Raw genomic sequence first — 22,258 nt, 5'->3', positions numbered from 1 at the left:
GGGTATGCATAATCTTATAGCCCTTTGGGCATAGTTCCAAATTGTTCTCCAGAATGGCTGAATCAGTTCTCAACTCCACCAACAGTACATTAGCATCCAGATTTTCCCACATCTCCTCCAACATTTTCCTTTTCTGTCACGTTAGCCAATCTGATAGGTGTGAGGTGGTATCTCAGAGTTGTTTTTAACGTGCATTTCTCTAATCAATAGTGATTTAGAACACTTTTTCATGTGACTACAGACAGCTTTGATTTCTTATTCTGAAAGCTGCCTTTATATCCTTTGACTATTTATCTTTGTATGACTTGTATTCTCATAAATTTGGCTCATTCTCTCCAGATTTGAGAGATGAGGCCTTTATCAGAGATACCGGCTGCAAAGGACTTGTCTTTTCTCTTTTCTTGTTTCTTTAATTGTTTGTGGTATAGCTTCTTATGGCTTTCCCTATTCATGATGAAGCCACACTGACTGTGATTATATGTTGAATTTCCCCAGGAATCAAGATTTTACTTAGGGTTTACAGATTCCACTTTCCTCTACTGGGCCAATCAGGGGGAGAATCAGGACAACACTTTTCCTCCCCTCGCTCCTTGCTGCTGCTGCAGTCTTTCAGAAATCACTGACAGTGGCTCTAGAGTTCTGTCTGCTGGTTCTCTTGCAGCTGAAGATTCGTGTCAACTGGACCCCATGACTTGAACTTCTCAAGGGCAGGGAGCTGCTCCCCTGTTAGTCCCTGATTTGGCTGGAGTGTAATGCTTAGTTCTCATTTTTGTTAACTTCTTCCCAGGCTCAAGATTATCTTCCTTGACAGAGAAAGCAGACACAAGACAAAAGAGTTGAGTTAATTTGTCCTCCTCCGTTATCGTTATCCTATTTCTCCTTGTGTCTTCATTTTATTTCTGAGAGGGATGATGAGCAGCCCTGTTGGACAGAGCTGGCTGCCTTCTACCCTCATCTCTCCACCTTCTTTGCTGTCTTCATCATGGGCCGGTGTCACGGCCCTCTCACGTCTGCCTCTGCTCAGTCCCTCATCTCCTCTGCTCTCTCCCTTTGCCTCCTTCCTCATCCCTCCTGTCCCCTGGGATTTCTTTTTTTTTTTTTCAATCTCTCTTTTTTTTTTTTTTAATTTATTTATTTGACATTCATTATAACAAAATTTTGGGTTCCAAATTTTCTCCCCTTTTGTCCCCTCCCCCCGCAAACACCGAGCATTCTAATTGCCCCATCACCAATCTGCTCTCTCTTCTATCATCCCTCTCTGCCCTTGTCTCCATCTTCTCTTTTGTCCTGTAGGGCTAGATAACTTTCTATACCCCTTTACCTGTATTTCTTATTTCCTAGTGGCAAGAACATTACTCGACAGTTGTTCCTAACACTTTGAGTTCCAACTTCTTTACCTCCCTCCCTCCCCACCCCTTCCCTTTGGAAGGCAATCAATTCAATATAGGCCAAATCTGTGTAGTTTTGCAAATGACTTCCATAATAGTTGTGTTGTATAAGACTGACTATATTTCCCTCCATCCTATCCTGTCCCCCATTACTTCTATTCTCTTTTGATCCTGTCCCTCCCCATGAGTGTTGACCTCAAATTGCTCCCTCCTCCCCATGCCCTCCCTTCCATCATCCCCCCCACCCTGCTTATCCCCTTATCCCCCACTTTCCTGTATTGTAAGATAGGTTTTCATACCAAAATGAGCGTGCATTTTATTCCTTCCTTTAGTGGGATGTGATGAGAGTAAACTTCATGTTTTTCTCTCACCGCCCCTCTTTATCTCTCCACTAATAAGTCTTTTGCTTGCCTCTTTTATGAGAGATAATTTGCCCCATTCCATTTCTCCCTTTCTCCTCCCATATATTTCTCTCTCACTGCTTGATTTTGTTTTTTTAGATATGATCCCTTCCTATTCAACTCACCCTGTGCTCTCTGTCTCTCTGTCTCTCTAGTTATGTGTGTGCGTGTGTAATCCCACCCAGTACCCAGATACTGAATAGTTTCAAGAGTTACAAATATTGTCTTTCCATGTAGGAATGTAAACAGTTCAACTTTAGTAAGTCCCTTATGACTTCTCTTTACTGTTCACCTTTTCATGCTTCTCTTCATTCTTGTGTTTGAAAGTCAAATTTTCTTTTCAGTTCTGGTCTTTTTATCAAGAATGCTTGAAAGTCCTCTATTTCATTGAAAGACCATTTTTTCCCCTGAAGTACTATACTCAGTTTTGCTGGGTAGGTGATTCTTGGTTTTAGTCCTAGTTCCTTTGACTTCTGGAATATCCTATTCCATGTCCTTTGATCCCTTAATGTAGAAGCTGCTAGATCTTGTGTTACCCTGATTGTATTTCCACAATACTTGAATTGTTTCTTTCTAGCTGCTTGCAATATTTTCTCCTTGACCTGGGAACTCTGGAATTTGGCCACAATGTTCCTAGGAGTTTCTCTTTTTGGATCTCTTTCAGGCGGTGTTCTGTGGATTCCTTGAATATTTATTTTGCCCTCTGGTTCTAGAATCTCAGGGCAGTTTTCCTTGATAATTTCATGAAAGATGATGTCTAGGCTCTTTTTTTGATCATGGCTTTCAGGTAGTCCCATAATTTTTAAATTGTCTCTCCTGGATCTATTTTCCAGGTCAGTTGTTTTTCCAGTGAGATATTTCCCATTATCTTCCATTTTTTCATTCTTTTGGTTTTGTTTTGTAATTTCTTGGTTTCTCATAAAGTCATTAGCCTCCTTCTGTTCCATTCTAATTTTGAAAGAACTATTTTCTTCAGTGAGCTTTTGAATCTCCTTTTCCATTTGGCTAATTCTGCTTTTGAAAGCATTCTTCTCCTCATTGGCTTTTTGAACCTCTTTTGCCAATTGAGTTAGGCTAGTTTTCAAGGTGTTAATTTCTTCAGCATTTTTTTGGGTCTCCTTTAGCAGGGTGCTGACCTTCTGTTCATGCTTTGACTGCATATGTCTCATTTCTCTTCCCAGCTTTTCCTCCACCTCTCTAAGTTGATTTTCAAAATCCTTTTTGAGCTCTTCCATGGCCTGAGCCCACAGAATATTTAGTCTGAATGTTTGGGATACAGAGGCCTTGAGTTCTATGTCTTTGCCTGTTGGTAAGCATTGTTCTTCCTCATCAGAAGGGAAGGGAGGAGATGCCTGTTCACCAAGAAAGTAACCTTCTATAGTCTTATTTCTTTTCCCTTTTCTGGGCATTTTCCCAGCCAGTGACTTGACCTCTGAATATTCTCCTCACACCCACCTCGCCTCCTGATCCTCCCAGCCAGAGCTTGGGGTCTGAGATTCAAATGCTGCTTCCCAGCCTCATGGCTTCCGCAGGGGCGGGGCTGCTATTCAGCGTGAGATTAAGTTCAGGTACTCAGGTCAGGGCAGGGACGCCTCTCAGGCTCAGTTCCCTCAGGGGGTTTATGCAGAGACCTTCAACAATGGATCCAGGCTCCTGCCTGCTTGGGGAGCCCTGGTCTGCCGCTGCGTCAGCTACTGCCTCCCGAGGGGGCCTGAGTTATTGGGGCACCCCACTCCCCTCTCGACCCGCCAAGAAGACCCTCTCACTGACCCCCGTCACCTGTGGGTGGAGGGACCCGCACGGCCGCTGGAGATCCCATCCCTGAAGCCCGCTCAGATCTGCTCCTCTCTGTGCCGCGGCCGCGGCAGGGCTGGGCTGGGCTCTGCGTCCACAGCGCGACGGACCTTTTGCGAGAGGTTTGCAGGTCCCTCTGGAACAGAAATCTCCTTTGCTCCACTGTGCTGTGGCCTCAACTACTCCAGAATTCGCCGTGAGTTCCTTTTTACCCATGTTCTATGGGTTGTGGGTTTCGGAGCTATGTGTATATGCGTCTTTCTACTCCGCCATCTTGGCTCCTCCCCTGTGATTTCTTGACCAAGAGTAGCCTTTGTGTGGGCCTCCTCAGCCACGGAGTGCTGCTTTTCTTCTGTGTGGGAAGCTCACCCCTCAGTGCATCAGCTCAGATTGTGGGCTCTTCTTGGCCTTGGTAATTTGTTCCTAGATGAATGAATGAGTGAATAAAAAGTTCTTATTAACCTCTTTGTGTGTGCAAAGCACTGTGCTAAGTTCAGATAGCAATTCCAAAGGGCTAGTTACCTGGGTGGCTGGAAACAAAGTCTCTGATCTTGGGGCCATTGCTATCCCTAGGGCAGGCACCTGGGTTATCTCCACTGGGTCTGAGGAGAGACGGGGATCATGATGGAGGTGTGGTTTGGCTTGCCTGGCACATGCTGCTCCTGCCTCTCGCTCAGGGTGTCTCACTGCTTCAGCTGGGCTGGCCAGCCTGCTCTCAGCTGAGGGATTATTTCTTTGCCTCCAAAGAGGGGGTGTGCATATGCATGTGTGTATGAGTGCGTGTGCATGCACATGCACATGTGTGTTTGGAGCAGTGGTTCTGTTTCCAGGTCTGCAGCCATTTGAGAAGACAGAAGCTTTCAGGTGGCCCCCATCATGTCAATGTAGATATGGGATGGCAAGGGCTCGATGAGGTCACCTAGGAATTCTTTTCCTTTCCTCTCCCATAGCCAGGCAAGTAGCAAATCCTACCACTTCCTTTATAATGTTTCTCAAATGGTTCCCTTCCATTTCTGTAGCCTCGACCCTCAGTGAAGCTTCTCCAGTAAGTATTCCATTACCCGCGGATGCACACAGACTGCAGGCTTTCCTGGTCCTCCTTGCCTGACGCTTAGAAGCCACCCTGAGCACCCCTGCCACGTTAGTTTTCTTAAACCATGTAACTCACATTGCTTCCTTCTCTTTTAAAAAAAATTGTTTTCTCTTGGTTTTATGTCACCTTTATTTCCAGATATTTTCGTCCTATACCCAAAGAGCCATCCCTTGCAAGAAAGAAAAGAAAAAAAATGCCATTGAGCACCACTGACCAACACAGCCACCAAGTCTGACAATTACTTCCTTGAAAACACCAATGACTCCCTGCAGTGTACATGCATGCAAGAACTACAGGATCTATCCCCAACTTAGCTCTTTAATGCCAGCCTTCCAGGCATGGCCTGGTTCCATAATCTTCATGAAACCTTCCTGGAGTGTTTTAGCCCAGAGTGATCTCTCTCTCCTCTGAACACCTCCAGACCTTCTTCCTGTGTGTACCATTCATCTGGCACTAACCCCGCAGGCGCGCACACACACACACATACACTGTCTCTCTGTCTTTCTGTCTGTCTGTCTCTGTTTCTCTGTCTGTCTCTCCCCCTTGCTTATGACCTTGTCTCACAGACACATGTGCCTTATTCCCCTAATTAGATTCTAGCTGCTTGAGGGCAGGGACTGTGGCTTACATTTTTCATGCTCTCTAGCACAGAACTTGATAAATACTGGAGAGGAAGCACTCTGGAATCCTGGTGGGGCGAAGGCCCAGCAGCAATAGAAGATGACGTGGTGCCAGCAGCAGACGCTCCAGAGGCACGTTCGTTAGCCTTGGTTGGTGCCCGGGGCTGCGGCCCTTTGCTGGAGCTGCTGCTCTGCCTCTCAGGAATCCCAGAGGAGGGGGATCTTCATTGTCTTGACCTGGTGCTCCTGACTTCTGTGTGGATACCAAGGGAACACGCGCTTCCCCAGCCTCTGTTTTCTTTCTAAGATAAATGTTGGTGGTTTTTATTTGATGTACAGATTCTCTCCTGGAAGAATGGACAACATTGTGGTGATTCCTTTGAGTTCCAGAACACCTCAGGGCCTCTCTCCAATGAGATAGGTGACCATGCAGGAAAGGATGGGGAAAATGCAGTGGGTGAAGAATCCCTATTGTTAGCTCAGATTATTGACATGCCATTACATAGACAGACCAGAGTTAGCCTGCAGTGTGGACAGCCATTACAAATAGAAAACATGGGTCCAGAATTCAATAGAGGAGAAGAGCAGACATCTGGGGACCTGGGGTTTGCTCTCAGTGATACCAAAGGGCTTGTGCTGCTTGTAGTGGTGTAGCCTGGTATAGGGGATGAAGAAGATTTGGGGGCCATATCCCATTTCCAATCCCTCCTAGTCATGGGCCTCTTAGTAGCCACAAGCAGTTCCTGAAGACTGTGAGCTGCAGAGGGTGCTATCTGCATTGCTGGAGGTCTTTCTTCACCAGGAGTTCCTTTACCAATTAATTCATAACACTAGTATTTCTCCCTACAATCTCTAAATATCTCCCCCAATTCTTCTGGTATTGCTATAAGGCTCAACTCATAGACTATCATAATATCAGGAGAAAAACACTGCCAGTGCCCTAAAGGTTGATGAAGGGTTACATCATGGCATTCCTATTACCACTGGTTGCTTATTCTCAGGAAATGATGTAAAAGATGTTCTCAGGGATGTTTAGGGCCAGAAAAGGAGGTGGGCAGTGGACAGTCCGAGGGTCGATTTGGTTTCTTTGTGTGCCAACCCACTGCAGCTGTTTGGGGGATTGAGGAGGATTTTGCAGACCAGTGATGATTCTAAAAGTCTTTATTATGGGTACATTTTAGCTCTCCAGGGGAAGGTGTAAGGTCCAACCCAACAACCAGGGGAAAGGGGAGAGCAGCTGGAGTGAGGTCTTTAGGGGGAGTGAAGAGTAGGAGGACCTGTTTCGATCTCATGGTCATAAGCTCAAGCTCAGCCCTTGTGTCCCAGGGGCCTCAGGCTGAGGTCTGAGTCGGACTTGGTGGCATCTTCCAGAGGTCTTCGGTTATCTGTTGTTCACATCTTCTGACTGAATCACAGAGCCATTATCAGTGGTCAAGGAAGAACCTGTATCTCACAGTCTTTCAGGGTGTGTAAGATTCCTTTTGGGGAGCAGTCATAGCTGATAGTCATAGCTAACTTTAGCACCCATTGTGGGCCAGGCACCCTGCTAAGTGCTTCACAGTTATCATCTCGTTGGATCCTCACAACAGCTCGAGGAGGAAGGGGCGGAAACTGAGGCAGACAAGTTAAGTGACTTGGCCAGTCATTGAGGTTAGATTTGGACTTGAGTCTTCCTGACTTTATCTACTGCACCACCAACTACCCTTAAACACTAACATTAAAAGGCTCGAATATGTAAGCTTAGTGATGGCAAAAAAAATCATTGTTTTTAAGGGATTTTCTATAAGGCATGAACTTCAAAAGAAGGCAAAAAACCACTTTAATTCCTCAAACATTAAGTGCCTACTAAATGCAGGGCTAGGCATGAGGCTCACAAGCAGGTGTTAGCAAAAGGAAGGAAATGAAGGTAAAAATGGAATACAAGGCAAATTCTCTTTTAAAATTATTATTATTTTATTTGGTTTCATTGTTCTACAATCACTTCCATATAACTTGGATTTTTTTTACCCTCCCTGCCCCTCCTTTACCCCTCCTTCCCACCTCCCTGAGGTGTGTGATCTTATATAGGTTCCACCCATACATTCCTATTAAATACATTTTCACCTTGGTCATGTTGCATAGAAGAATTAAAATGAATGAGAGAAATCATAAAACAAACCAAAACGTAATACAAAAGAAGGTGGTCTACTACATTCTGTGATTGAATTCGATAGTTCTTTCTCTGGATGTGGAAGGCATTTTACCTACAAGGCAGATTCTTGAAGGACACAGTGTAGTGGATTTATGCTTCTCTCTGCTTGGAGTGTTTATTGGAGCTTTATTGTCTAGTAAATGGATGGTAGTTGTACCAATTCTGATTTGAATTTAACAAAGATCAGAATTTCTGACTTGGAGATTCTAGTAATGTGCCTGGCTTTTTCTGGAATGTTTGTTTAGACTTGCACACTCTTCAGTTGTGCAAAAGTCCTGTGACATCCTGAGGGCAGATCCTCTCCCCTGGCACATTTCAACGCCTCTCTGTGCCCAGGAGAAGATGTCTTCATGAGTTACCGTAGTCAAAAGGGTTGGTCACTGGTGGCCCACGTCTCTCCATGTTTATCAGTGTGGGTTGCCAGGTGGAAGGGGGCTCACTGCCAGGCTCTTCATCCTCCTGTCCATCTGCCGCAAAGCTGCCAAAGCACAGATCTGTCTGTCTGTCTGTCACTCTGCTGCTCAAGAAGCTGCTGTGGCCCCCCATTGCTGTTAGGATGATGTGCAGACCGCTTACCAAGCTGTCTCTCTATTCTGCATTGCTGCCAGCCCCCAGTGCTTCATTCCAGTCAAAATGGGCAACTTGATGTGCCTTTCCATCCCATCTCCTTCTCTTTTCCTGTGTGCTTGTGCAGGCCAGCCCCCTGCCTGGAATGTGCCAACTTTTAGGACCTCTGGCTTCCTTCTAGGCTGTGCTCCTGCCAGCGGCCTTTCCTGATATCCTGTGGCTGGTGTTCTCCCTCTCCCCCATCATATTACCTTCATTCGTTTGTATCTACTTTTGTTTCTGTACCTGGGTGCGTGTTGTTTTCCCCATAGAACTGGAGCTCCTGGTGGGCAGGGACTGTTCTTTTTTTTCAGTCTTTGTATATCTAGGGCCTGGTACAGTGCCTGGCACACAGTAGGTGCTTAATCAGTGCTTTTCATTTACTTATGTTTCTGATGGTGTTGAATGGAATCCAATTGATTCAGATCGTCCTGTTTTAAAAATGCTCCTCACGTGCCCTCTTTACTGGAAAAAGAAAAAGCTGGGTGATTGATTTTGTTCACTTTCATGGGTTGTTTTATCCTCAGAGAAGGAGGATTCTAGTGTGATGGGATGGTGGGATTGGTGCTGGAAGGGACCCTAGAGGTTGTCCAGGTGGACTCTCTCATCCATCGCTGGCGTGGAGCAGATTCCAGACCCAGAGTTGTGAAACAGGAACGTATTTATTTGTGTACTCTCTGGCTTCTGTGTTGTGTATAGCAGTTATGTCGCTTGTAGATATTTCATAAATGTTATCAGGAACAATGCGCTTCGCTCCTTGGTCCCCAGGTCAGAAGCCACATGGTTTTGTGAACTCTTGTTAGCAGGGATGTCATGGACAGAGAGGTCGTTGCACTCTCAATGCCAAGTTTAGGAAGAAGAAAGATTCCCAAGAGTTCAATGTTTTCCCGAATGATTAGTAAAAAATGATGCTTTTTTCAGGCTGGTTCCTTTCACCCTCGCCTGTAATCCGTTCTTTGTGAGAGCCGTAACGCTTTTTCATGATTCTAGTTGGATACATTTTTTAAAAAGGATTTTAGTTGCTATCTTTTGTTTTTGCATCAGCTGGATTTCCCTCTGTATCTTTCCTTTATCACTTCCCAGGAAGCCATCTCTTATAACAAAGAATTATTTTGTTTTTGAAGAGGAAAGGAGGAGAAAAATGAGTAAAACTCACCAGCGTATTGAAAAGAATCGGATGTGATTTGCTGTGTTCCACACCTCGGGACCCCAGCCTCTCCAAAACAGAAGATCAAGGCGTCTTCTCGTGTCTCTTCTTTGGAATCGTTTGTTCTTCAGAATTTACAGACTTCACTTTTGATTGTTTTGTGGTGGTTGTTTTTTCCATTTGCTATTGTTTTCCTGGCTCAGCTTATGGTACCCTGCCTGCGTTCACGTTCTCTTTATGTATTTTTCTGTATTTGTCATGCTTATTGTTTTATCCAGCACAATAGGGTCCATCCTATCCACTCTCTCCTTTCCCGGCACAGCTCATAGCCCATCCTATCCCTTTCCATTCATTATATCACTGCAGTTGGTTTAACTATTCCCCAGTTGATGGACATTTATTTTGTTTCCAGTTCTTTGCTATACAGCTTCAATACTGATAGTCTTTAAAACTGCAGGAGCCTTCTGTTTTGCTAGAATGTTCCCCCTTTTCCATTTTCAATCATTGAACCAAAATCTTTGAAAATTTTTCTTTGAAGTGGTTGGCAAATGCCAACCTATGCTGAAAGCCTTTCTTAATTTCCAGTTGATAAAATTTCACCAAAATATATTTACAGATGATCACTAGGGACCTTGAAAATATGCTTCATTGCCACTTTCAAACAGAAGAATTCTTTAGAATAAGAATGATTTGATTAGAGAGTACAAAGAAAAATGATTGCATAAACTGTGTATGTTGTGGATTGGTAATGAAGGAAAGAATTGGAGACAGATTCCTTTTAAAACAAACTAACACGGTATGGAAACATAATTCTGAAGCTTGATGTAATCTTTTTCTATTTTTTTTCCCAAGTGATTGAATTCATTTTGAATGTGATAAAACTCTATTATAGCATCGGGAATCATTTAGTGGTTGAAGTGAAACCGATATTTAGTACAAGAGTATGTTGTTAATTACAGTACATGGTATAACTCAAAGATTGGAATTCCCTGCAAACATAAGACTAATTTTTATATTAAAGGAAGGAGACTTTTCTGGTGATTTATAAAATTCTGTAAGAAAGTCTGTGGCATTGAAGATCTCAATTTTTTTTGGTATACCATCATGGAATTTACTGAATTTACTGCACTCTTCCCTGAACTAAATGTAGCGCTCAAGGATAAATTATATAACAGAATGAACACAAGTACCTGCTGAGGCATAGGAGGTGATGAAGATGCCCCCCCGCCAAAAAAAAAATCAAAGAAGAAGACATGGTTCTTGCTCTCAAGCCACCATCTGATGGGGGTACATGTAATGATTCTCCAGCACAGAGAGCTACGACACCTAACTTACAAGATGATCCATTAGACAATCATAAAATAAAGGTGTTGGGGGGAGCTGATACACAAAGAAAACCCTGAAGGTGGTGGAACCTTGGCTACACTTTAAAATGAGGAGGAATTTTATTGGTGAGGGTCAGCAGATCAGTGGAACCCATGACCACTTCCTTTGCCTTTGCCTTCCCTGATACCTGACTTTCCTGACTCTGCAGGTTTTCCTTCTCCTTTGCTGGCCTTTCCCCTTTTAGACCCCTCATTCCCCATGACTCTCCTCCCACCCTCCGTTCTCTGTGCCATTGCCTCTGATTTTCCCTTTAGTGATTTTTTCCTTGGTGATTTTGTCCACTGTCTTGGTATAGCCCAGTGTACGCCATGTCTACATTTCCATGGCTAACACTGTTTGGGAACCATATGGCCATTTCCTAGCTGCTTAGAGGCCATAATGGCTGCTGGAGAGCCTGCTTTCACCCTGAATCTAACACAGCCCATACAGGCCTTGGTCTTGAACTCAGCCCTTCCTCACTGGCAATCCGCAATGCCCAGAAGTCTTGGTGCTTGTTCAGTTTTGGTATATATATTTTATATATTATTATGAGAATAAACTAATTTAACTTTTTAATCTAGAAAATAGCTAAGCATCAATGAAGGGGAATTAGATTTTGTTGTTTTTTGGTCAGAAACTTAAATAAAGCAAGTATAGCTATGTAATATTAAACATAATGCAGTGATCCATTAGCTGTAAATATAGGTTTGTACTGAGAATATTATTTGAAGATAATTAGCCAATAATCATGTTAATTTTATTTACTTGGAATAATCTGTTAAATTTAGGAGACATACATAGCATATGCATTCTGGTTACCATAACAACTTGGGTGCAGGCGTGGGGAACAGATGCTGTAACAACCTGTTGATGTCTGCTAGTGTGACAGTTTTAAAATGATGCTCCATGGTGACACTGTTCAGACTTTACATGTAATGTAGACTCTAATTTGTCCTTGAAAGAGATATATTGTGTGGCTTTTCCCTGTAAGAGTTGTTTTCACATGAAATGTGGGGAGTTGCAAAATAAATAAGGGAACTTGTGTAGTAACCCGGGGGGGATGCACAGCTCCTTCTTTAAAACTGGAAGCATTTAGAAGGAGGAATTTTCAGATAGAGAAGAACATAAGTATTAGAATAATGTAGACAATCATTTCGTTGCTTTTTAGTAGTTTTTTGGGTTTTCGTAATCCAATACCATCTCTTCAGATTTTAGGAAATCTCAACGACAGCTTTATTTGTGTAAAACCTTTATCTCAAAGTCTAAATCTAATGTGCTCAATCTTTATATAGCAAGACACTTTATGTAAGTATTTAAATAGATTCATTTTAATCTCATTTCATTTTGAGCCCGATATACTTTTGGAAGGCAAGGGCTTTGAACTCCAGCGTAAATCATTCTTATGCATTTGTAACTGGACAAAGTGAATTCATAAATCATGAATATTACACATCTTGTGAGTAGCAAGTACAAGAGTATTAAACATTTAAGTAAAATGTGAGTATTGCCAATATATACAAACACGCAGCGTTCACCATCCGGAATTTCATTTGTTGGCCATGGAGAGTGTTGAGGTAAAGGTAAATACCACAGCAGCTGCTGCAATTGAATTGGCCTCAGAGTCCACTGAAGGCACCGAGCCTGCAGCAGCGTCGTCTGAATGCTCCTTAGAACAATGTTACAGGACCTGCTGGAGGCAGAAATGAATACGCTATTAGCAAAAATTGCTTTGGGGGAGAAGAGGGGAAGTAGGGAATGATATTTTTAAAGGAACACAGTTTTAAAAATTGAGATGATCTTTATTTCCTCTTGAAATATCTTAGTTTCTATTTTCAGAAGAAAACTTTAAATCTGTCGTGAATCCTCTGTTTCATCCAGGTCACTTCTCTTCTCTTATATTTTTTCCTTATTGCAGTTTATCTGTTTCTCGAAAAGTAGTAGATGTTTAGCTCACTTCACAGTGATACTTACAAGCAGACAGTTTTCTTTAATTGCTTCTGATGATGCTGGCAAAAGAGAGTCATCCCTTAATGCATAGTTCTTAAATATTCAAAGTATTTGATGGGAAATGTCATCTGACAGTCTTTCAGTGATGGTTTGATGTTTAATGATCATAGCTAATGTGTACATAACCCTCACTCTCTGCCAGGCACTGTGCTGAGTGTTTTACAAATAGTCTCTCATTTGATCCTCATGACAACTCTGGGGGGAGAGCTGCCATTATTATTCCCATTTTACAGATGAGGAAATTGAGGCAAGTTAAGTGACTTGCCCAGGGTCACCCAGCTAATCAGTGTTTGAGACTAGATTTGAACTCAGGTCTACCTGAATCCAGGCCTGGTGCTTTGCACAGTATGGTGCCCCTAGTCCTTTCTGTTTACATCATCCTGATCATTATTATAATTGTCATTACAGTTTTGGCCTGGATACATGGTGTACATTAGTAGGCTGTGACTGTGAGTGTGCATATAGTGTGAACTAGGGGTGTTGGCCTTCCCTCAGGGGAAGGGCCAGATGGTGGCACATCCCACCCACACTCCTCGCCTGTCTGTGGACGACAGCGTGCGTGCCATCAATATGTATGTTGTAATTGGAATTCCATGGATGTATGAATAAGCCCTCCAACGCCCGAACCTTCTCTTTCCTCAACTTTCTTATTATCCAGAACTTATCCCTCTCCCTGACTGCTGCTACAGAGATGCCGCATCTTTGATCTTGTCACTCACCCACACACAGCCTCTGTGTTCATGAACTTTGAGATGTTTGGACAGATCCATCTGTTGACCTTCCAGCTCTCTCTGCCTTGCACCCCTGGCACTTGTTCTCCTGTCTGTGACCTCTTGTGCTCCTACCCCTCAGTTCTTTCCCACATCATTACATTACTCATGTACTAGGCAAATTCTTCTCCCTTCTCCATGTTGAGCTGTTGACAAACCATTTCAGTGCTACTCTGTCCTCTTCCCTCTAGTCTCTTGTCCCCTTTTCCTCTTGAAGATCTTGCCTCAGCCTTGGATTAATCCCACTCTTTGCCACCTTTGCTGATGTACTGCTGAATACAAAGCTTCTGTTTGGATCCACTGCCCTTTTGTCACACATGATCTCAGGTGGGCCTTGAATGAGACGAGAGAGTACTTCACACGTCCCTAAATGACTCAGTATTCCATGCATTGCGTCAATTTTTCCAAATCTTCTCATCCCTCTTTAAATCTCCTGTGGCTACCTCAGCTTTCATCCTCTTATCTGAGGGCAAAGATTGGTGCATATTTCGCTGACAAAATTGGCACCCTCTCTGTGAGCTTCCTCTTCTCTCCATCACACCTCCTATCCCCAGGATGCCTTGCACTGCTCTCTCCTCCTTCACCCATTTCACAATCAGCGATTTCCTTTCTCCTTGCCAAGGCAAATGCTTCTCCATGCAAGAGTGTAGAAGCATTTTCATCCCCTTCTACCCCATTCCATCCTGTCTTCTCTTTCCAGTGAGATTGTTTCCTCTCTCATTCACACTGTCTCATTTGTCTTCAGTCTTTCCCTTTCTACCAATTCCTCCCCTTCCGCATACAAACATGCCCATGGCTCTCCCATCCATCTCTACTCTATACCTTCCCATATCTCTTCTCCCTTTTGTAGCTCAACTCCTTGACTATTATAAGTGTCTCTTGTCCAATTCACTTAACTTATTGCAGTCTGACTTCCAACCTCATCACTTTACTGAAATTGCTCTTTCCAGGGGAACCAACAATCTCTTAGCTGCCAGACCTGATCACCTCTTCTCAATCCTCTTCCTTGCAGCCTTCAACACTGTTGATCGCCCTCTTCTCTCTAGGTTTTTGTGACACTGTTCTCTCTAGATTCTGCTCCTCCTTGTCTGACCTCCCTGTTCTCAGACCCCTTTGTTGTATCTTCATCCAAATCAAATCTGTTCTCCATGACTGTCTCCCAAGGCTCTGTCCTGGGCACTCTATGTTTTTTACTTTTACTTTATGTTCTTCTCACTTTATATTATTTCACTTGATGATCTCATCAGTTCCCTTGCTTTCAATTGTCATCTAAATGCAGATGATTCTCAGGTATTTTTGTTCAGCTCTAACCTCTCTACTGGCCTCTAGTTTCATATCTTCAACTGCCTATTGGACGTGCCCTATTGAATGTCTTATAGACACCTGAAGATCAACATGTCCAAAACTGAACTTATCATCTTTCCCCCAAACATTCCCCTCTTCCTAATTTCTCAATTACTCTGGAGGGTACCATCAATCCTCCCAGTCACTTGGGCTTGCAATCTGGATGTCATCCTAACTCCCCTCTCTCTCACCCCCATATCCAATCTGTTGTCAAATCTTGTTGGTTCTACTTTCATAACATGCCTTGCATGTGCCCCTTCCTTTCTCTTCACACCAGCTTCCATCTGCGCCTCACACTTGGACCATTATAGCCACCTGATGGTTGATCTCCTTGCCTCAAGTCTCTCCCCCATGCTCCTTTCCCTTATCAGACTGATCTTCCTAAACTTCAGGTCCGACATTGACACTCCCCAGGTCAGTCACCTCCACTGGATCCCTTTTATGTTGAGGCACAAATGCAACATCCTCTGCTTTTCTTATAAAGCCTTCTAGACCCTCTTTACTCTTCCTAAGTCCTACACCTCCCCATATGTTCTGTGACCCAGGGACACTGGCCTCCTCTCTGTAATTTGAACATCACACTGCATAGTCTGACTTAGAGTATCCTAACTGTCTGTGGTCATGCCTGGTGTACTTCCTCCCCTCATCTCCACCACCAGCTTCCCCGGATCCTTCAGGTCCCAGCTAAGATCCCACCTTCTACAGGAAGCCTTTCCCAATCCCCCCAATGCTAGTACTTTCCTTCTGTGGCTTTTCTCCATCTTATTCTGTATGTCCTTGTTTGTACATCGTTGTTTGCATGTGGTCTTCCCCCTTAGACGGGGAGCTTATTGAGAGCAGGGACTGGCTTTGCTTTTCTTCCTATCTCCAGCACTTAGCACAATGTCTGGCACGTAACCGCCCAGCCAATAAAGGGGGAGGAGGGATCACAGTCAGCTGGTAAGAACAAGGATTAAAAGTCTACCAGACCATTCCAGGCTCCTTACTCTCTCCCTCTTCCCTCCATACCCCTCACCAGCTGTTACCAGGGCCTGGCTGGTTGATGTATCATTTAAAACATCTCTCCAACATGCCCCCTTCTCCCCTCTGACACTGCCACCCCCCTGGTGCAGGCCGTCATCCCCCTCACATCTAGACTGTTATGAGATCCTGCTGGGGGTGAAGGGCTCTACCTGCCTCAAGGCTCTCCCCACTCTAATGCACCCTCCATTCAACCACCAAAGTGATTTTTCTAAAGCACGGGTCTGATCAGGTCATCCCTACTCAGTAAACTCCAGTGGCTCCCTATGGCCTCCAGGATCAATCCAAAATCCTCTATTTGGCATCCATAGGCCTCCATCACCTGACCCCCTCCTATCTTCTCAGTCTTCTTATCTCTTACTCTCTGATCCAGTGACATGCTGGCTTCCTGGTTGTGCCTCAACAAGATCTTCCATCTCTTGACTCTTACAGTGACATTCAAGAAAAGGGAATCAGAGGGAGGGAGGATCAGGGGGGAGCAGAAAAAAAAGGAAAGGAAAAAGGAGAGAAAAGACAGCAGAAAAAAGGAGAGAGAGAGAGGCCCATGAGAGCATGATGGAATGGGAAGTGGAGAGAAAAGAAACTGATTGCAGAAGTGATGTGTGATCACTGCTGTGGTCTGGCTGAAGGGACAGGAATTCTGCCTCCATTGTCCCTTTCTTCTTGGCTGCCTCTATGAGGGCCACTGTACAGGAGGCAGCAGGCTGAGGTGAGTGAGGAAAGCCTTGTCCTCAGAGCTGGGAGACCCATGTTCCCATCCTGTCTCTCTCTCCTGTGGCATGTGATCTTGGGCCTGGATACCAGTTCAGATTCTCCTTTTTTAAGGTGAAGATCCTCAGCTCTCCTGCAGCTCTGATTTCCCTTTCTGTGCTTTCTGTGGTCAGCAGTCAGACTCAGAGCCTTGTGCTAATTTAATCTCACTCCTTGGCTTTTCTCTTTCCACTGTATACTAAACTCCTCTCCTCCCTCTCTAGTAGATCTTGGTGACTCAGAGTGTGCTGTGAGCCCTGTTAACATGGTGCTTTCTGTTGACCTGACTGGGGAGAGGAAATTGCTCTCTATTTTGGGTTCTTTGGGAGCCCTCCTATGTCAGATACCTTGTGTCTGGGAATTGACTCTGGATTTCTGAAGTTGACACTGGTGGAGTGGGCTTGGCTGTGTCCTGCCCAATTGGAAAGGCTAGAGAAAGGCTTTGATCTCACAGGGGTCCTTCCTTAACTCCTTTTGGAGGGACTTATCTTCAGGAGAAGCGCTGGTCTTCACGTGGTATTTTGTCACCTGCAGGTGACTCAAGGGGACTGTTCACTCATCTGTGTGGAAGGGGGTCAAGTCACTGATCTTTGAAGTATTAAAAGTACAGAGTTGGTGAGGATGTAGAGGGGAAGCTGGGCAAGCCAGGCATCCATGCCAAACTTTGGTGATGAGAAAACCATGCTATCAAAAGACTGGCATTAAGCAGACAAGACGAGAGATTTCAGAGTGCTAAATGAGTTTAAGAGGATTATGCTGCTTTTTTTTTTTTTTTTGTAGAAAGGATTTGGGGATTTCAGCTTGCCTTGAATAATGACAGTTGACATCAGTGCAGTTCCTCATAGCTTTCACTGTGCTACAGAAGGGGAGGAAGCTCCTGATCTGGAGTTATCCATAGCAATGGGGACATTGATGGAATGCCAAGGCAGAGGTGTCATGGGAAGTAAGGTGCCCTGCTCTCGTGTGGATGACGGGAAGTATTCTGCTAAGCAGTTACAAAACAACAAACCAGGTTGGAGAAATGCCTTCTTGTTCATATTTGCTGTGAAAATGTGAAACCCAAGGGAGAACCTTTTTGGAGTGGTTTGTGAGATTTTTCAGGTATTTGTAAGGGCCAGAAGTGAGTGATGGAGGGAGGGGAAGGGGGAAAAGAGCCGTTCCCAACAGGAGATTTATGGGAGTGATTGTTAGAAGACCAAATGTAGCCAACACTAACTTAGCTTTGTTTTCTAAAAAGCTTTCCTTTTGAAACCTGCTATACTATTTATAAACCTTTTCAAAATAGATGAGGTGTTTTTGCTTTTAAAATTTGTTTTGGGTCAAACTCTGCCCTTTCTGGAGTAGTGAGGCATACATTAAGCCTTGTTTGAAAAAAACAGCTGGTTAAGATTCCAACTGTGAAAATGAAAGAAATGCTAGTGTTGTGAACACCAGATTTGTGGGATTACCCTGTGTGTGCCTCTAGAAATGTGCCCCCTGTTTACATTAGGTTGCAGTCAGCCCCAAATGAGGCAGAGCTGGCAGAAGTTACTCATCCCCCACCCCCACATGCTGGGAAAATCAACAGCCCTGTCTCTAACCAGGGACAGTGAGGGCAAAGGTGGCAGCAGGGAAAGGACATCTTTCCAACTGGGACCATTTTCTTCTCTCAAATTGGGGAGTTGAGTAATATTTTCTTAGAGTTTTCATATTGAAGGGAATTCAGAGGCAACATGGCATCAGTTGGCAAGATCAGGGTTCAAATATCTACTCTGAGAAAGAAATTAAAACTCTCTATAGTCATATGAAAAAGTGCTCTAAATCACTATTGATTAGAGAGATGGAAATCAAAACAGCTCTGAGGTACCACATCACACCTATCAGATGGGCCAACATGACAAAATAGGAAGATCATAGATGTTGGAGAAGATGTGGAAGAGCTGGAACACTAATTCACTGTTGGTGGAGCTGTGAGCTGATCCAACCATCCTGGAGAGCAGTTTTTAACTATGCCCAAAGGGCTACAAAAATGTGCACACCCTTTGACCCAGCAACATTGCCTCTGGGGCTGTATCTCAAAGAAATCATAAAAATGGGAAAGGGTTGCATGTGTACAAAGATATTTATAGCAGCTCTCTTTGTGGCGGCCAAGAAATCAAGGGGATGCCCATCCATTGGGGAATGACTGAACAAGTTGTGATATATGAATGTAATGGAATATTATTATGCTATAAGAAATGATGAACAAGAAAACTTCAGAGAGGCCTGGAAGGACTTGTGTGAACTGATGCCGAGTGAAAGGAGCAGAACCAGGAGAACACTGTATGCTGTAACAAGCACAATGTGTGAGGACTGATTTTGATAGACTTCGCCCTCCTCAGCAATGCAAGGACCTACAGCATTTCCAAAGGACTCATGATGGATAGTGCCATCCACATCTGGAGAAAGAACTATGGAGCTGGAACATAGAAGGAAGCAGACTCTTTTCTCTTTTCTTTTGTTTTGCTTGGTTTCTCATGGTTTCTCCATTTGGTTATAAGTCTTCTATGCAACACGACTAATGTGAAAATGTGTTTAATAGGAATGTTAGTGTAGACCTCATATCAGATTGCATGCCATCTTGGGGAGGGAGGGGAGAAAATTTAAAACTTATGGAAGTGAATGTTGAAAACTGAAAATAAATAAATATTTAAAAAAGAAAAAAAAACAAATTCCTACTCTTAACATATACTGGCTATGTGACTTGGGCAAGTCCACAATGGACAGAGCTCTGGCCTCAGACTCTTACTAGCTGTGAGACCCTGGGCAAGTCACTTCACTTCTTTCTGCCTCAGTTTCCTCATCTGTATAATGGGGGTAAAAATGGTAAGAAGTACCGCCCAGGGAGGATCAAATGAGATAATATTTGTAAAGTGCTTAGCACAGCCTCATCTACAAGGGGGACCATGTACATATTAGCGTCTCCTCTCCTCCTCCTCCTCTCAGTGCTCTAGACAGCAGTTGCAGGACACTTGCTGGTCAGCAATGGTAGAGGGAGTTTTCACACTCAGAGTACTTTCACTGGTATTTCAGTGAAACCACGGGATTAGTCCAGAAAAAGAATGAAAGATGAATTAATAGAGTACTGAAGTAATAGTTTAATAAAATAACTTTCTTCATGTGTTTAATATAAAAGATTAAAAAGACCCCTAAGATCTGGTTTTTATTATATGATTTTTTTCTTTGAATACAGGAGTTCTAATGTTGTTTCTTTAGCAAATACTGCAGCCTGGCTAAAACCTGAGGGTGTGTGTGGACAGCTTATTTGTCCTCAAAGATAATTTTCCACCTTATTTGCAGCTACGGATTTACTTTGAATTATATTATTGAGGTGAACTGGAAGATTATGGGAAGATCTCTATGTGTGGTGTTTTCTTTTCTTTGTGTTGTTGTTACAAAGAGGTATAGAGGAATCTACACATCTGTGTGACAATTTTGTGTATGGAATATTAGGAGTTGGCTTTTGACACAAATACCCCAATCCAACACTTTCTTGCTTCCATCTCTCTCCTAGGCCCTTAAAATCAGAGAGAGCTGTAACTGCCCGCCGCTTTCCGGACCAGATCCTCGGATGCTTTTCAAGCTTAGGGTGAAGCATGTTCTGGAAGTGACAGAGAAAGAAGACCAAAATACCACTGGAGCCTTAGTTAAAAAGCATAAATTGGACTCTCTTCCCCTTCAGAAAAAAGAGACAATTCCGTTAACATTCGTGGTTGACAAAAGAGCGGGAAGTTGATTTAAGTTTTACAGAGAGCCTCTATGAAGAATATAGTGATATTTGTCCTTTCCACATATCAGTATTTTTAAAGAGATCAGTATAAAAAAAAGACTACACGAGTTTGAATCATGTGGACTCCCAGCTCTAGTAAAAATCCTGTAATAGATATTGAGACTTTTGCTCATGAATCTTAAAAGCATTTGATTCTATTTTTAATACCTTCAATAAAGAAAGTCCATGCCAAGATGGGTTCAAGTTGTATACTTTTTACCCTCCCCTGTGCTAGACTTGGTTGACAGATTTGATTTGAAGATGGACTCATCACAGAAGTTAAAGCAGAGGGTCTGGTGTGTGCCCTGATCTAGCTTAAATATGGGCCCTTTAAGAAAAGGCTCAAGATAATGGAGGCAAAAAGGTAAGTCCATGGTCTTCTGTTCAGTTGATAGTTTGCTCTTTAATATAGGTACATAGAGGCAAAAGTTTCATTATAATAAATTGTAAGCCCTCCAGAACTAATTCTGGGACTGTCCTGGGCATAGGTTTCCTCCGCAGACCCTCTCCCCCCAAAATTTTACATAAAAAAAGTAATCTCCGGGTTTCCCTGGTGATGGTGATGGGGAGGGCTCAAGCCAATCCCGTGAGATCTCATTCAATTCTGGCCCTGGCTTGGTTCAGTTCCTTTAGTCACAGAATATTTATCAGCATGTTGGGATGACAGCTGCAAAGCCTATTTATAGATCCCAGGATTGACTGCATGAGACTTGTCAGGTATTTCTTGATCCAAATGCGAGGTGGCCCTTGCTTGGCAGAGGCTCAGATGGACTGTCCTCAGCAAACTCGTTCCTCCTGTTTGTAGTGATGGGAGTTTAGGTGAGAGGGACCTGATGATTTGTAAAGATGTTTGCAGGATGTTACCTAGAGGCCAACTGTAAAGCATGCCATTAGATTTCTCTGTGCATTTCATGGCAGGATTTTATAGCCAAGGCCCCAGTCTATTTTTCCTCTTCTGTCTCACTGTCACCTGTAATTCTGGTATTCGTTCTTCCCAGATGACATGATCATCTTGACTTGATGTCAGAAGGAGAGGTAATATAGGGATGATGTCATTAGATTACTTGTGAGTGAAACTTTTGAACATTGACTAGATATATGTAACAGAAATGTTATGTTTCTGCTTGGAATTTAGGAAAGATTAACGAAAGAAAAAAAAGCACATTTATTGTTTCCTAACCCTGAGCCTAGGTCTGGAAATACAAATACAAGAAACTGAGATGAGTCTTGTCCTCATGGAGCTCCTAATCTAAAAGGAGAAGGCGACATCATTCTGGGACTGTTCTGCCAGGCAGAGGCTTCCTCCTCAGACCCTTTTTTCCAAATTCCATCATTAAAAAAAGAATCTCCAGGGCAGGACAATTGGGAGGTGCCTCCTTTATAGGAACAGTGGGTCAGATGGATTATAATTCTCAGGGCACGCTATGAGGTTGGCAAGAGTGCATCATAGTGGGTCTAGATCATGGTGAACTTTCGCCAATCAGCACTTCAGGCCCCAGGGTAGAAGCTGCGATGTTGGATAGCAACAGAGGGTGGAGCAGATGGGTGAGATGGTGTGCCATGAAGATCCCTGGTGTGCAGGATGAAGTGGATCAATAGAATGTATTTGTATATGTATTTGAAGATGCAGCATGTTATTAACATCCTTGTGTGTTTTGTATTTAGATGCATGGCTTACTGTCATTAACACCTACAGACTTTAAAAACTGATAGCTGGAGAGGCAGCTTGGCCTTGTGGATAAGAGAGTAGGACTCAGGGTCTCAAAGACCTAGATTCTCTAACACATACTGGCTGGGTGACCATAGGTCAGATGCATAAATCCTTCAGTCCTCTGGGCACCCCTCTGAAACCCATAGTTGCAGAGGAGTTGTTGATCTCCCTTGCTAGAGGTAGTTTTTCACAAGAAGGTCCTAGACTGATAAAATTGTGGATCCAGGAAAACCAAATAAAACAAACCCCCCTAAAAAGCCAGTG

General features: G+C 43.5%; 1 protein-coding gene across 6 annotated transcripts in view; it reads left to right on the top strand.

Moving 5' to 3' along the window:
* Positions 1-22,258, top strand: part of OMA1 (OMA1 zinc metallopeptidase) — a 148,459-nt gene that overhangs the window by 55,615 nt on the left and 70,586 nt on the right. For 3 of the 6 annotated variants that reach the window (XM_072649630.1, XM_072649625.1, XM_072649629.1), the window contains one exon: positions 20,029-20,476. The exons of 1 other annotated variant lie outside the window; for it this stretch is intronic. In XM_072649630.1, the coding sequence (XP_072505731.1) occupies positions 20,029-20,250 (222 nt within the window). In that variant the 3' untranslated portion in view covers positions 20,251-20,476. Of the gene's footprint in view, positions 1-17,276; positions 19,187-20,028; positions 20,477-22,258 lie in introns of those variants that run through there. 2 more of the 6 variants (XM_072649631.1, XM_072649626.1) reach the window with 2 other exon arrangements.

The sequence above is a fragment of the Notamacropus eugenii genome, chromosome 2, assembly GCF_028372415.1.
Source record: "Notamacropus eugenii isolate mMacEug1 chromosome 2, mMacEug1.pri_v2, whole genome shotgun sequence".
NCBI classification, from domain to species: domain Eukaryota; kingdom Metazoa; phylum Chordata; class Mammalia; order Diprotodontia; family Macropodidae; genus Notamacropus; species Notamacropus eugenii.
The sequence above is the reverse complement of the archived record's forward strand: the minus strand, read 5'-3'. Positions and strand labels throughout refer to the sequence as shown.